At 35.9% G+C, this 15,606-nt stretch overlaps 1 protein-coding gene across 5 annotated transcripts in view; it reads right to left on the bottom strand.

The window, feature by feature from the left end:
• LOC106875173 (DNA repair protein XRCC4) overlaps positions 1–15,606 on the bottom strand; it is a 47,917-nt gene that overhangs the window by 17,560 nt on the left and 14,751 nt on the right. For 4 of the 5 annotated variants that reach the window (XM_014923203.3, XM_089341090.1, XM_014923204.3 and 1 more), the window contains exons 2-4: positions 7,199–7,298; positions 4,610–4,734; positions 2,202–2,356 (exon numbers count right to left, since the gene is read on the bottom strand). In XM_014923203.3, coding sequence (XP_014778689.1) covers positions 2,202–2,356; positions 4,610–4,733 — 279 coding nt within the window. In that variant the 5' untranslated portion in view covers position 4,734; positions 7,199–7,298. The remainder of the gene's footprint in view (positions 1–2,201; positions 2,357–4,609; positions 4,735–7,198; positions 7,299–15,606) is intronic. The other variant, XM_014923206.3, reaches the window with a different exon arrangement.

Consider the following 15,606-nt stretch of genomic DNA (forward strand, 5'->3'; position numbering starts at 1 on the left):
AGGATCTGTATACATATGGGTGTGTATTTGAACTTACACTACTTTTCATATATGTGTGGATGTGTATGCTTAGACATGAACATATATACATGTCAGTAGATGTGAATAAATAAAAAGTTATATATGTCTATGGGTGTGTGTGAGCATGATGTGTGTGTGTATGAGTAAATTGTTACACACAGCTATTTCTCATTAACCAAATCACAGTCTGTTTATCATCATTAAGTTGAAATATCCTTTGATCTATGACAGTTTAGATGTTGAATTAACCATTCTTCTTAAATATCCTGACTACAGTTATTCCTCTTCTTTCTTTGTATCTTTTGATAAAATAAAAATAATAACCTTCCTTTTCTTAAATGCTATATATAGAATGTTCTAAAATTACATGCAGTTTTATTTAGCAGTGTCAACCAACTGATGTTGATAAATCTTACTATAATGGGCATTATGCCCGTCTGTGTGTCTGTTCCCTGTTCACAGTCAAATGGCTGGACCGATGGTCACGATGTTTTTTGGGATTACGAAGGAGATAATCAGGAACGTTTTTAGCAAAAACATGTGGAAAAGTATGAGTATTTAGTGGATATTGAGAGCAATTGTTCAGTTTACAGGCGTAAAAAAAGTAAATAAAAATTAAGGGGGAGATAATTAATAAAAGAGGTAAAGGGAAGTAAGTCAACTTACTTCACTGAATTATACTATACACGAAAGTTTTAGTTTAGGATAGCTTTATAAAGGAAAGATTGTGATGGCTTTGGTTCATCTTTAATCGGTGTATGAACAATTACCGATATTGAGTTTTGTATCACCTTTGAGTTTTTTCTGTTAAAATTCCAGCGATGAAGGATTAACTCTGGATTTCTCCCTGTATAGTTCATGAATTTAGAAGGTTTGGATTTGCGATACTATTCCTTTATTTCCCATTGTAGATGGGCAGACTCCTAAAGATTTCGCTCGCTCATCCACACCAAAAAAGGTACTGAGCCAGACTTTAGATCGTGTAGGTGTATTTTCACTGACTCCGATGTTTACACATGGCCAGTTATACGTTGCCATGAATAGAGCAATGGACTCCGGTAATTTGAAAGAGCCTGGTGTAGCCATCTGGTTTCACCAGTCCTCAGTCAAATCGTCCAACCCATGCTAGCATGGAAAGCGGACGTTAAATGATGATGATGATGATATATATATATATATATATATATACTAGCTGAATAGCCCGTTGTTGCCAGGCAATTTTTACAATAGAATGTCTTATATAAATTTTTATTTAGTCCATGTCAGAGCATGCCTTCCCCAACAGATAGGCCTCTTGATCAGGACAGATTTGTGAAATTTTTCACCAAAAGACTTTGTTGAGGATTTTTTTCTGCTTTAAATTACTTACATGTCTGTTCAACTGTTTCACATGACTTTCTTCATTAAAACTTCAGAAGTTCTTACAACTTTGGTCATTGTAATGCTTTGCTTTTGCTTGTTTAATAAAAATTTCTCCTCCTAATGATTTTGCTTTCATTTTGTGATTGACAGCTATCATGCAGAAAATGCCAGCTTTCAAATCCTGTTTCTGATTAGGTAAAATTGATTTTTGGTTGTTTCCATGTGTTAGATTGAACAAAGTAACAAACACACCACTCACACACATGTAAAGAAAGAGGACTCAGTGAAAATGAAATGAAGTGTAGTTAAAGAACTTAGAAGAGGGATATGGATCACTTTCACCAGCTAGGCTTTTTATACTACCATTGATAGTATTCACAGTAAAAAGTGAATATTGCTGATGTTTTTATAGCCTGTTCAGCTAGGGTTTGTATTTATTTGTGTTTGATCTGTGGTATTATCTGTATGTTGATAAAGTAGGAAGATAATATATTTGGGAAATTTGTTTTTTGCACATATAAGAGTGAGAAGTAAGTTGATTACATCAACACCAGTGCTTAACTAGTATTTCTTCTGTGGACCCCAAAAGGATAAAAGCAAAGACAACCATGGCAGAATTTGAGCTCAGAATATAAAGAACCAGAAGACATGTTGTCTAGCATTTTGTCTGAAGTAATAATGATTCTGCCAGTTCGCAATAATAATAATAATAATAATGATAATGATGATGATGATGATGACAATGATGAGGATGACAATGATGATGATTATGATGATATTTTCTGCATCATCATCTGTTGGTGTCTTTTGGAACTTACTTTGAGATCTTCGGCTGCATTTTCCTCCTTCCACCTGAATAGAATCTTTTCGTTAGAAAAATGATCTATTTCATAGCTAAAACTTCTGTCCTGATAAGATATTCTGGTTAATGGTAGGAAATCTGAACATCGATTATTGCTGTCATTCTTCAACACTGGAAATAATAGGAAATATTAGCATATATATTTACACACACACACAATTTAATTATATACATACATACATACATAACAACATATATATATGGTAATAATAATAATAATAATAATAATAATAATAATAATAATAACAATAATAATAATAATAATAATAATAATAATTCTTGCATTGAATTTATAAATATTTTAATGCATCACTACGTGTGTTTTCACAGCTCATGTTTCTTAAGATCAAAGTCTGTATGTTCATGGATACCACAGTGCAGTCTGTCGTATCCATGGACATTAAGTAGATCATGTTCATGCATTCATTTCTTCAAGCTATAGACTTTGCCAGTTGGCATCATTAGGCTGTAGCCAGCATAATAGAATAGGAACTTTTATATCCATATTCAAAGGCATTAAGACAATATGACTCACCCCACACAACATATTTAAAACGTTTCTCATAAACGAACTTAAAGGATATATGTGCGCGTGTGTGTATATATATATATATATATCATCATCATCATCATTTAATGACCGTAAATCCTCGAGTATAATCAGCACTTTTTCCCCAAAATTTAAAGGTCAAACTTTCTAGTGCGTACTATATACGAGGTTAAAAATGAAAAATATTTTCTAAGCAAAATTTTCTAAGTGATAAATATGTAAAGGCAATTTACTTAATATTTATTTTTCACTGACATTATTACTGTTATTTCTTTATTTTCTGCAAACAAAGTGCACAAAAAAGCTACACGTTTGCCTTATGTTATATATACAATAATAATAAAGGACGTTACTGTATGTATGTTTACAAACCAAGAATGTTATATAGACCTCCTTGACTCAAGTTAGAGAAGGGGTGCGTATTATACACAAGGTTTAGGTTTTTCAGAGGTACAGCCCCCTAAAAATCCCCTGCGTATTATACTCAAGTGCGGACTATACTCAGGGATTTATGGTATATATATATATATATATATATATATATATATATATATATATATATATATATATATATACATACATATATATAATTTGAACAGAAGGGAACTCAATGCAAAAATTTAGAATCTAATGTTTTACTTAACAGCTCAATTTTCCTTCAGCCTTATCAAAACAAATAGTTTGACATGGAGAGGGAAGACTGTGATATCATATCCATGGAACATCACAATATTACACACAGATGACATTTTGATATCATAGGAAGGACACCTCAATTTTGAAGTTAGAACATCTTGATAACAAAAAGAAGACACCTGATGCATCAATATTATCGAGGGTATACTTCAGTATCACACAGGAACACTTCAATATCACACAGGGATACTTCAATATCATACAGTGAATACCTAGATAGTACACAGAAAACACATTGATATCACAGAGAGAAAACATTTTGAAATTCTTAAAAGAGCATCTTTGATGTCTTGATTTTGATATGGCAGGGAGGGTACCCTGATATAATAAGAGAATACCCCTCAGTCTCACTGTTGAGAACAATTAAGAATACCACAATATCACAGTAGGTAACACATGGATATCCCAGATCAGAAGACCTTGATACTATAGGTGGGACACCTTGATATTGCTGAAAAGATACATTAAATTTTCAAGCTGTTCATTCTAATGCTCCATTTGTCATTTCACCTAGCTGTCACATAACTCTTAGTTCATCTATCTATCATTTCAGTCAACAGTGAGTTCACCTATCTGTTAATCTATCCAACTGCCAATTCATCTCACCTGTGTTCACCCTACTATCACTTCACCCAACTGCCAGTTCACCAAGGTGTCAGCTCACCTAACCATCAACTCGCCCAGATCTCAGCTGTTAGTTAACCTGTCTGTACAATCATTCAGCTATTATTTATCACCAGGACATTTTTGAACTTACATTTGTTAGACTGACATCAAACTCTTCAAGTTTTACCTCTCATCTACTTCACACTAGACACTACCTTAACCACTAGATACTAGCTCAACACTTTAGCATTTATTCTGACCACATCTGACCTAGATATTTGCTCATTGTTAGGTTAACCCATTAGTATTCAGATTATTTGTTCACATTGTTTTGAATTAATTAGGCATTATCTCATAGCTTTGAGAGTTCAATAGTGCGATTGTTGCATTTTTGGAATGACATTGTAAGGTAGGTGAGAGAGATCAGATCTGGTTGGTTTTAACATAAAACAGATAAGATATTTGAGCTGGATATGGTTTGTTTAAATGACAGAGGTTCATAATATACTTACCGAATCCACTCCAAAAGTCTTGACAATCTGTTATAATCAAATCGTAGCCCTCATCTTTAATTGTAGTGAAGAGGTAGAATTCTCTGTTATTGGCTATTACCTTAATAAATGTCATATCTTCCATTCTAGAAGAGACAATTAAAGAGAAGATTTAGTTGCTTTGATTATCAATTTTTCGCATCAATGATAACGGCATATCAGTACATTATATAGATGTTACTAGAATAGTAGTGCCATACCAGCATGCCAAACCTAGCATACGAATTGTAGGATTATATTAATATGTCACATCAATGGTAGTATGACTGGTATATCTAGAGTATAACTAGTATATAAAAGCTATATGTAATATTCAATATAATATATAGTGCTGTGTACCATAATGTAAAGTATGTTTCTAGCAATATAATATATAGTATAACTGGCATATCTAGTGTGTGAGTATGTGTGTGTACATACCTACACTTATCACACACATGTATAATGTATGTATATATGATATGTTTAGTAGACAGTATGATTAGTACATACACATGTATATGTTCAAGTTAATATCGAACAGTGGAGGAGAAACTCATTTCCCAGTTGTAAATATACATACATCATCATCATCAACATTTAATGTCCATTTCCCATGCTGGCAAGGGTTAGACAGCTTGACAGGAACTAGTAAGGCCAGGGTCACACTAGCTTTGGTTAGGTTTCTACAGCTGGATGTCCTTCCTAACTCTAGCCACTCCACTGAATGTACTGGAAGCTTTTTACATGGCACTGTTACCAGTGCTTTTACATAACACTATCACCAGTGATTTTTATGTGGTACCAGCACCCACACCAAAGATTTTTACATGGCATCTTGGTCTTAGGATCTCTGCAGATAATATACAGTATGTAATATATAGTATAACTGGTATACATAGTTCAGTTTTGATCAAATTGACTTATTATTAAAGAGTGTTTCAGCCATGATCATTTTGGAGTACAAGGTGTATAGGACTATGTTGTGGTTAAAACTCAGTTTGGAATGTATAGAATAAATTATGCAAAAAGTTGTCTACAAAATGAAATTCACCTGAAAGAAAAGGGGAATTAATTTTGAGAAAAATTAATTAAAAAGCAATTATTTATTATCTTGCTTAAGAAGAAAATCTGATTCTTTTAGTAAGCAAGATGGCAGTTATAGATATGTTCCTATCTTATTTAGTAATATTACTGCTAAATGAGTTAAGGTGTCCAACAGAATAAAGTACTCTGATATTGGTTTCAAATCTTGACATGAGGCCAGTAGTTTTGGGGCAGGGATCGAGTTGATTAAATCAACCCCAGCATTCAACTGGTACTTATTTTATTGACACCAAAAGGGTGAAAAGCAAAGTCAACCTTAACAGAATTTGAACTCAGAACATAGGCACAGATGAAATGCCACTAAGCATCTTGCCTAGTGTGCTAATGATTCTGCCAGTTCACTGCCTTATAAAGTACTATAATATTGGAAAAACAACAAAGGACTCTCCTCACAGTCACTCCACATGCTAAAAACAGCAGCTAAATCTCCATCATATCAGACCATTGTGTTTTAAAAAGGAAACAAATATGGCCACATGTTGGAGCTCCTTTGATCATTGGCCTGTTCAAAGAAGGCAGACAAGTGCTCTGGGTTCATGGCACATTATATTTTGGCTGAGGAAATTCCTGGAATCTCAGGAAATGCTTGTATATATTGAAAACACACATCTACATTTTGTGAAAGAAGCAATCCCCAAGAGAAACTTGGTACCACCTGGTAAAATTTCCACTCAGAAGCCATGTCTGGGGCTAACCAACAACAATAACTACGAAATTTTATCTAATTTATGATTGCATTTGTCTAAGTTTTTTGTAATTCTAGAAAGGAAGGAAATGGAAATTGTGAGACTGTGAAATTCATGGCCTTTGACCAAGGATGTTAGTGATGAGTGTGCAACGAAATGGGAGCAGCTAGTTCTTTATAGACCTTTATAAAGTTAGTTGAAGTGGAGAGGAGTGGTGAGCATAACTTTTCCAAGATCCTCCTCCCCAGAGGTTGATGTTTAGCTCTATATTAGCCATGACTATATAAAACTATGATCAAAGCCATTCCCTATGTCCTGTAAGCCCAGAACCATATTATCAAACATGTTCCTTTTTAAGATGGTGCGATTTTGAGGTAGATTTAACTGCTTTTTTTTTTTAGTAAGTAGGGTGGTGGTGCATTCATGAGGGGTTACCAATTTAGGGATAAAGGATTGGGTATTTAGTGCAAGATCAGGTGCTGCTCACTTGATCTGGTAGAAATAGCAGCTAAAGCTTTTCTTTTAAATTATTCTCTAACATTTTAAAAATTGCAAAGGATGCTGTAAATAGTATAATCCAAGATAGCTTTTGATCATAAGCCTGCTGGACCAGGGCTGACATGGAACTAAACTGTAACAAGTGCAATAAAAACTGTACTTGCTGTGGTTTAGTCCCAAATCAGCCCTAATCGAAGGTTTCTGATTCTGGAGTTTAGGAGGGAGTTACAAATGTATTGTCACATAAATGTCACATGTAAACACAATTATATTTACTTACCTTTCGTTGTATTGGAGGAGCAGATTCAATATTTCATTTAAAAGTAAAAATCATATGTTTGTTATTTATATTTCACATTGAACTTCCAAAATCTTCAGTCCTGATTAAAAATAAATAAATAAATAAATAAAAAATGTCCCCGTAACTTAGCGGTTCAGCAAAAGAGACTTATAGAATAAGTACTAGGCTTACAAAGAATAAGCCCTAGGGTCGATTTGCTCGACTAAAAGGCGGTGCTCCAGCATGGCCACAGTCAAATGACTGAAACAAATAAAAGAGTAAAAGAGTAAATCCTTTTTAACAAATAATTACAAAATAGTTTGATTGTGAGATGTGGGCACTGAATATAGAGGATGGCCTATAGGCTGTGCACCAGTAAATGTTTCGACTGAGGTACATTTACGGCCTTATGGCTTAACTAAAAATAAATGGAGCTACACAAACTTCTGGCTTTGTGCTACAGTAAAGTCATCTTGCCTTACATCCTCCTGCAGTTGATAAAATTAGTGTAACTAGCTATATTCAACTACTAGAATTTGTAGTCTGGTGTCTGTGTCAGAAATCAATGTAACTCTCATTGACAGCTCTGTACAAATATGAAACTTTCAAAGATTTGCCGAAAGTTATAAAAAAGTACATAAGTTATTTTATTAAATCATATCTTATAAAATATATCTGTTTTACAATATAAAATATAAAGAAAAAAGTGTAAAAGTTGGAGAGAAACGAAGTGAGTATGATCTGCTGGATGTAAAATGTTAATGTGCATGAAGATAAGGCTTAGATAAGCAGTAAGAGGAACTGGGTTTGAGAGGAATAAACTTTAGTATGCAGGAAGGACAGCTGCACTGATATGGACATATAATAGATATAGAAGATGACAGATCAGTCAAGAAGTGACAGGAGGGCAGATGGATATAATGTAAGAGGAAGATTAAGGAAAATATGAGCTGAGGTGGTGAAGGTTGATCTCATGATCTCAGGAAGCTGAACCCCACACAAGAGATGACAAAGGAATGTAACAAGTGGTGGGAAGCTGTTTTTGGAGAGGACCCATCTAAATCATGCTAGTATAGAAAAAAAATGATGATATATGTACATATATAATCCTCTCTATGTATGTATGTATGTATGTATGTGTGTATGTATGTATGTATGTATGTATGTATGTATGTATGTATATATATGTATGTATGTATCTATCTATCTATATATATCCACACACACATACATATATGTATATACTTATACATACATATGCATACACACACATCTTTTACTTGTTGCAGTCATTAGACTGTGGCTATGCTGGAGCGCCACCTTTAAGAAATTTTAGTTAAATGAATCAAACCCAGTACCTTTTTTTTTTAAGCCTGATAATTATTCTATTGATCTCTTTTTCTGAACTGGTAAGTTACAGGGACATACCAACACCGATTGTCAAGCAGTGGTGCGGAACAAACACACACACACACACATGATGGAGTTCTTTCAGTTTCTGCCTACCAAATCCAAGGCTTTGATCAGTGCAGGGACGGTTCTGAATGTGGTGAAGTATAAACAATAACACAGATGGATTGAGTTTTACTACCGTGGTTTCAGATGTATTTTTTATTGGTGAACAAATCAATCACATAATATATATCATCATTTTAACATCAATTTTTCCATGCTTGCATGAGTTGGGTAGAATTTTTTGAGGCAGATTTTCTACAGCAGGATACCCTTCCTGTCACTAACACTCACTTGTTTCCAAGCAAGGTAAAATTTCTCCATGGCCAGACTGGAAATGAAAAACACCACATGCATGACAGTGATGCTAGTTTATGATCATCACTTAATGCCAAGGTAAAGAGAGTAACACACACACGCACACATATACAAATACACACACATGAACCGCTTCTTTCAGTTTTTCTCTATCAATTTCACTTACAAGACTTTGGTTGGCCCAAGGCTATAATAGAAGATATTTGCCCAAAGTGCCACGCAGTGGGACTGAACCCAAAACCATGTGGTTGGGAAACAAACTTCTTATCACATAGCTATGCCTGCACCAGGTATGTCCAACCCATGTCAACATGGGACATAGATGTCAAATGATTATGATGAGGGTGATTCAGGCATATCCTTTACAACCATATTGCCCCCACCGACTCAGTCTCTCTGCTGAGATGTCCTTTTCTTGTGGGCTTGCAGGTCCTGGTACCATATAAAAAGCATAAAAGTCACCTGTGCTGGTGCCATGTAAGAAAGCACCTCTGCCAGTGCCATGTAAAAGAAGGGCCTGTACTGGTGCCACACAAAAAACACCTGTGCTGGTGCCAAGTATAATAGTGCCCATACTGGTGCCATGTAAAAAGCACCTGTGCTGCTGCCATATAAGAAAGTACCCATTCTGGTACCGTGTAAAAAAGTGTCTGTGCTGGTGCCACATATAATAGCACCTGTGCCAGTGCCACACAAAGAGCACCCACACTGGTGCCATGTGAAAGGCATCTGTGTCAGAGCCATGTATAAAGCATAAAGCACTTGTGCCAGTGTCACACGAACACCACCAAATACACTCCGCAAAGTGGTTGGTGCTAGGAAGGGTATCTAGCCATAGAAACCATGCCAACTGGAAACTCAGAAGCTCTCTGGCTGACCAGCCATCCAACCCATGACAGCATGGAAAACAAACACTCAATGATGATGGCGATGATACATCATCTTTTCTCATCCATCTTCCATGCCAATGGTCTAAACGTTGTATTGCGTTCCATTGTCTACTTTGCACGGATTCTATGGCTGGATGCCCTTCAAAATACCAACCACTTTATGGAGAGTATTGGCACCAGCATATTTGAAGTTGATATACAGCTTAAACACTAAAATCCCCAAATCTCCTTCAACTGAGTGGGGTTGTAGTAGAGAGATAGAGGTGGTTTTATGCTAGGAGATGAGAGGTTAAAGTACAAGAGAGCAGAACAAGGTTTTTTGCTGCAAAGGAGCCACATGGCAATGCATATTATTGAAGAGAGAACAAGAGTAACTCGGGTGGGTCTGGAAAGAGAGATAAAATACTGGTGATAAGTTATCAGTGTGGAAATAGCTGTTTGTACCTATTTATTCAAACATGCATGCATCATGCTCACACACAACCACAGTCATACATAATTTTTTTTATTTACTAACACCTACTGACATATGCATATGTCTATACATCTAAGCATACATATCTATGCGTACATGAAAAAGTAGTGTAAGTTCAAAAACATGCCCACATATACACAGTTCATCTCTAATCTTCATTCAAGACACACATACATGCACCCCAGCTCAAGAAGAGAGGGAGGGAGAGAGAGAGAGAGAGAGAGAGAGAGAGAGAGAGAGAGAGAGAGAGAGAGAGAGAGAGAATTATGAGTGAAGGATGGAATGTAAAGGTAATGCAAAATCCCAGCTTTGTAACATTGATCCTGGGTGGACTCCAAGGTAATGAGGTGAATGAGGAGCAAAGAACAGGGATAGTGGGAGAGTAGAAATTGCAAGGGAGTATAGAGAAGGTGGGGGATGGATAGAGATGAGAAATGAGTGTTAGGGTAAATATAATGAACAGGGTTCGATAAAGACCCACAGAGGCCCTAAGCACTTAAAAGACTTTGGTGCCCTCCATAGGTATGTAATTCAAAATATAAACGATAATAAACCATAAAATAAATTTTCATTTTTCAAAATGAATCGAAACAGTTATTAATGTTATTGATGGAAAATAATGTTTATTTCTGTATACTTCCAATTTATTTTATATTTGAAAAGTTTTCTACTTTTTTAATTACTCTTTACTCTTTTACTTGTTTTAGTCATTTGACTGTGGCCATGCTGGAGCACTGCCTTTAGTCGAGCAAGTCGACCCCAGGACTTATTCTTTGGAAGCCTAGTACTTACTCTATCGGTCGCTTTTGCCGAACCACTAAGTTACGGGGACGTAAACACACCAGCATTGGTTGTCAAGCGATGTTGGTGGGGGACAAACACAGACACACAAACGTATACACACACACATACATATATACAATGGGCTTTTTTCAGTTTCCGTCTACCAAGTCCACTCACAAGGCTTTGGTCGGCCCGAGACTATAGTAGAAGACACTTGCCCAAGGTGCCACGCAGTGGGACTGAACCCAGAACCATGTGGTTCATAAGCAAGCTACTTACCACGCAGCTACTCCTACGCCTATTGCCAAATCTTTAATCAGACCCTTACTGTGACACCATGAATACTTTCCAAATTATATTTCCGAGCATAAAAAAACTACTTTGAATACCATCTTAGCAAGTTTAAAGTGATTTCCCTTTGTTGGTTGTAAACCATTTACCATTTGTGTGGTGCCCCACCTCTTCCCTTGATGCTCTAAGCATTTGCTTATTTTACATAATGGTTAACCCAGTGTTGATAACGAATGAAGAATAAATGTGAAGCCATGACAAATAGGAAGTAAAGTTGGGAAGTGTAGGTCATGACTGGAGAGATTGGTTAGTGTTGAGGGATGGATGAAGTGGTAGATAGGAGGTGGGTTGATCAAAGATACATGAGTTACAGGGAGGTAGGGGAGAGCAAGTGATGACTGACAGTGCAAAAAAAAGGATGAAGGGCAGCAAAGTATTAATGAAGCTACAGTAGACAGAAGGCTGAGAAAAAGGGAGATAATGTGCGGTTGGATAGGTTGCAAGAGTGTGAGGGGAGAGGTAGGTTCAGTACATGGATGGGGGAGTGAAAAGTACATGGTGGTAAAGGAGGGGAGATAATTTGGTGACCAATGTAAAATGTGGATACAGAAGGATGGATATCAAGTGAAATGGTTCTGAATGAGAAAGATAAGTTAGGCAGGTGATAGAGGTTTTCAGTGATAGAGAAATGATGGGTGATGGTGATAGTTTGAAGAAGGGTGTAAGGGGCTCAGATGTGTGTGTGTGTGTGTGTGTGTCTGTGAACATTATATATATATATATATATATATACATATATATATATATATCAACTTTAAATAGAGCTCAAAACTGATCCATTGAAAATACTTTATAATAATAATAATAATAATAATAATGAAATTGACCTTATGTACTCAACTGTGAGTATTTTGCTAAGATTGTTAACAGATACTATATTCTTTTGCCAAATTTTTTTATGTAAAAAATATATTTAAACACACACACATACACATATATAAAAGAAAAGAGAGATGGCAACGGAATAAATGGTTATCTTATTCCTGTCATATTACTTTTTCTTATTACCACTCTATACTCGTCTAACACTTTGTTCTGAAACATTCGTATATTGAGTTCTACACCAGATTATTGACCTTGCAAAGCCAAACCAAATTGTGTGTGTATATATATTCACACACACACATAACCACCCTTCCTAATGTCAACCATTTCACATGCAAAAACACACACAAAAAGAAAAAAGAATTGGTAGGATTTGTGTCAGTTTGTGTGTGTGCTCACCATTTTTCTTTTTGCATCAAATTCCAATATAATCGTAATTTATACACTCTGAAATATATTTGTAGAGATTTTTTATTTAAAAATATCCAATTGCATTTCATCATGTAGCTCTATTTTATATTTTCTAATAGTCATGTTTGAGTTTCCTTCATGTTACATGTCTTGCCAGTGTTCTTCCAACATGCTTGCCATATGTATACACTAATGCATGTACACTATAAGAATATGATACAATATCAAATCAATGTAAGACATTGTATATATATCTCATCATCATCATTTAACATCCGCTATCCGTGCTGGCATGGGTTGGACAGTCTGACTGGGGTTGGTAAGCTGCACCAAACTCCAGTCTGATTTGGCATGGTTTTCTATGGCTGGATACCCTATATATATATATAAGGTTAATCAAAAGCGCTCACACACACTAGGAAAAAACTTTTTCCAAAAAGGTTAGTAACATCCTGATAAAAGATTTTATAACTTAAAAAATTTCTTTTTTTAAATACCCTTTATATATATATATATATATATATAGCATGTTTGCACTACTGTGTATATATTTCGTTTTTGTATTTGGTTTGCAAGATTCTTTATGTAAATTCGTGTGTTGAAGCATATTTTGTTGTGTCAGGGGAGAGACATTCTGTTTAAATGCCTTATCAATTGACACACTCACTGGTTCAATTTCCACTCATTTATATAAATATATATATATATATATATATATATATATATATATCTTTTAACACTATTGACACCAACTTGGCTGAAACCGCCTCTGGCTCTGTAGTACAAATGTCTTGTTTTCATGAGTTTTGAATTAAAATCTTCCACCAAACCTTAGTCACAATTTATGTTCCTAACACTAGCTTAATGATAACTATTTTACTAAATTCTTTGTTATATTTAAAATTAATTGAAAGAAACACAGAGCATCTCAAAATGCATACGGTAATGTATTGTGTACAGGAAATGTTCTGCATATGCAAATAAAGCTTCTATTCTATAATGCTGGCCACGGTCTAATGATGTTGACAGGTGAACCAGTATTTTAGGGTTGCATCAAGCTGTACCGATATAATGTAGGATGAATATAGTAATAATAACATTTGACTGTAGCCATGCTGGGGCATTAAAATATTTATAAATTCCATCCAAGGATTATTGTTATTATTACTATATTTATCCTACATTATATCAGTACTGCTTGATGCAGCCCCAAGAAACTGGTTCACTTATCAGCATAATAGAACAGGAGCTTTATTTGCACATTCAGAACACCACCTTGAAATTTTAGTCAAATGTATCAACGCCAGTACTTATTTTCTTAAAGAGCCTGTTACTGACTCTACCAGTCTCTTTTGCTGAACTGCTAAGTTACTGTACTGGAAACCCACCAACGCTGGTTGTCACGCAGTGATGGAGGACAAACACAGACACACACACAGATACATACATACATTATATATACACGATGGTCTTCTTTCAGCTTCTTATTTCTTTACTGCCCACAAGGGGCTAAACATAGAGGGGGCAAACAAGGACAGACAAAGGGATTAAGTCGATTTCATCAACCCCCAGTGCGTAACTGGTACTTAATTTATCGACCCCGAAGAATGAAAGGCAAAGTCGACCTCGGCAGAATTTGAACTCAGAACATAACGGCAGACGAAATACTGCTAATTATTTCGCCCAGCATGCTAACGTTTCTGCTAGCTTGCCGCTTCTTTCAGTTTCTGTCTACCAAATCTACTCACAAGGCTTTGTTCAGCCAGAGGCTATAGTAGAAAACACTTACCCAAGGTGCCATGCAGTGGCACAGAACCCTGTACCATGTGGTTGGGAAGCAAGGTTCTGACTACACATGCGCCTATATATGTATTTATGTGTGTGTGTGTATATGTGTTTCCAGAATCTGATTTGTCAAGATGGGCAGGTTTTCTGAAATGCCATATATTGCCAGTCATCCTGTTCCTTTGGTCATTTACTCAGTGAGGTCCTGAGATCTACTTTCACTACTTGGTTCCATCTCTATTTGGGTCAGTGTGGTATGTAGCTTGCTTACCAACCACATGGTTCTGGGTTCAGTCCCACTGTGTGGCACTTTGGGCAAGTGTCTTCTACTATAGCCTCGGGCTGACCAAAGCCTTGTGAGTGGATTTGGTAGACGGAAACTGAAAGAAGCCCGTCGTATATATGTATATATATATATGTGTGTGTGTGTGTTTGTATTTGTCCCCCCAACATCGCTTGACAACCGATGCTGGTGTGTTTACGTCCCCGTAACTTAGCGGTTCGGCAAAAGAGACTGATAGAATAAGTACTGAGCTTACAAAGAATAAGTCTTGGTGTCGATTTGCTCGACTAAAGGTGGTGCTCCAGCATGGCTGCAGTCAAATGACTGAAACAAGTAAAAGAGTTGTCTTCATCCATATGCTTCACATGTTTATTTGCACATTTCTTCGTTGTTCAATCATACACTACACATCCAACAGAGAACGCTAGCTTCATTTCTTTCTAGTCTTCTCAAATCTTCAGCATCCAAAGCTCATATCTCACTACCATGCATCACTGCAATTCAAGGAAAAACATCATACAATCTGCTTTTCAAACTGAAGGGAAAAAGTCGTTGTTGCTAACAGTGGTAGCAGCTCCATGAACTTTCTCCAATCTGTTCTTACTCTGGCTACTATACTATCAAAGAAATCGCCTTTCCTAGCCAACAAAAGCTATTGACCAAGCAGTCCTAAGATCAAAAGTATTTGAACCGTGACCATCCTGTACTTCTTAGGATGGCAGGGTATGATTTGAGTGCGATTTGGCTACTATTTTTAGTAAAGTCAAAAGTCAAGTGACTGTAGAGTGTCGCCTCATTTAGTGTTCGAAAAAGATTTAGCTGATACTTCTAACAA

This window comes from Octopus bimaculoides, chromosome 24 (genome assembly GCF_046866305.1).
Source record: "Octopus bimaculoides isolate indiv1 chromosome 24, ASM4686630v1, whole genome shotgun sequence".
In the NCBI taxonomy this organism is placed as follows: Eukaryota; Metazoa; Mollusca; class Cephalopoda; order Octopoda; family Octopodidae; genus Octopus; species Octopus bimaculoides.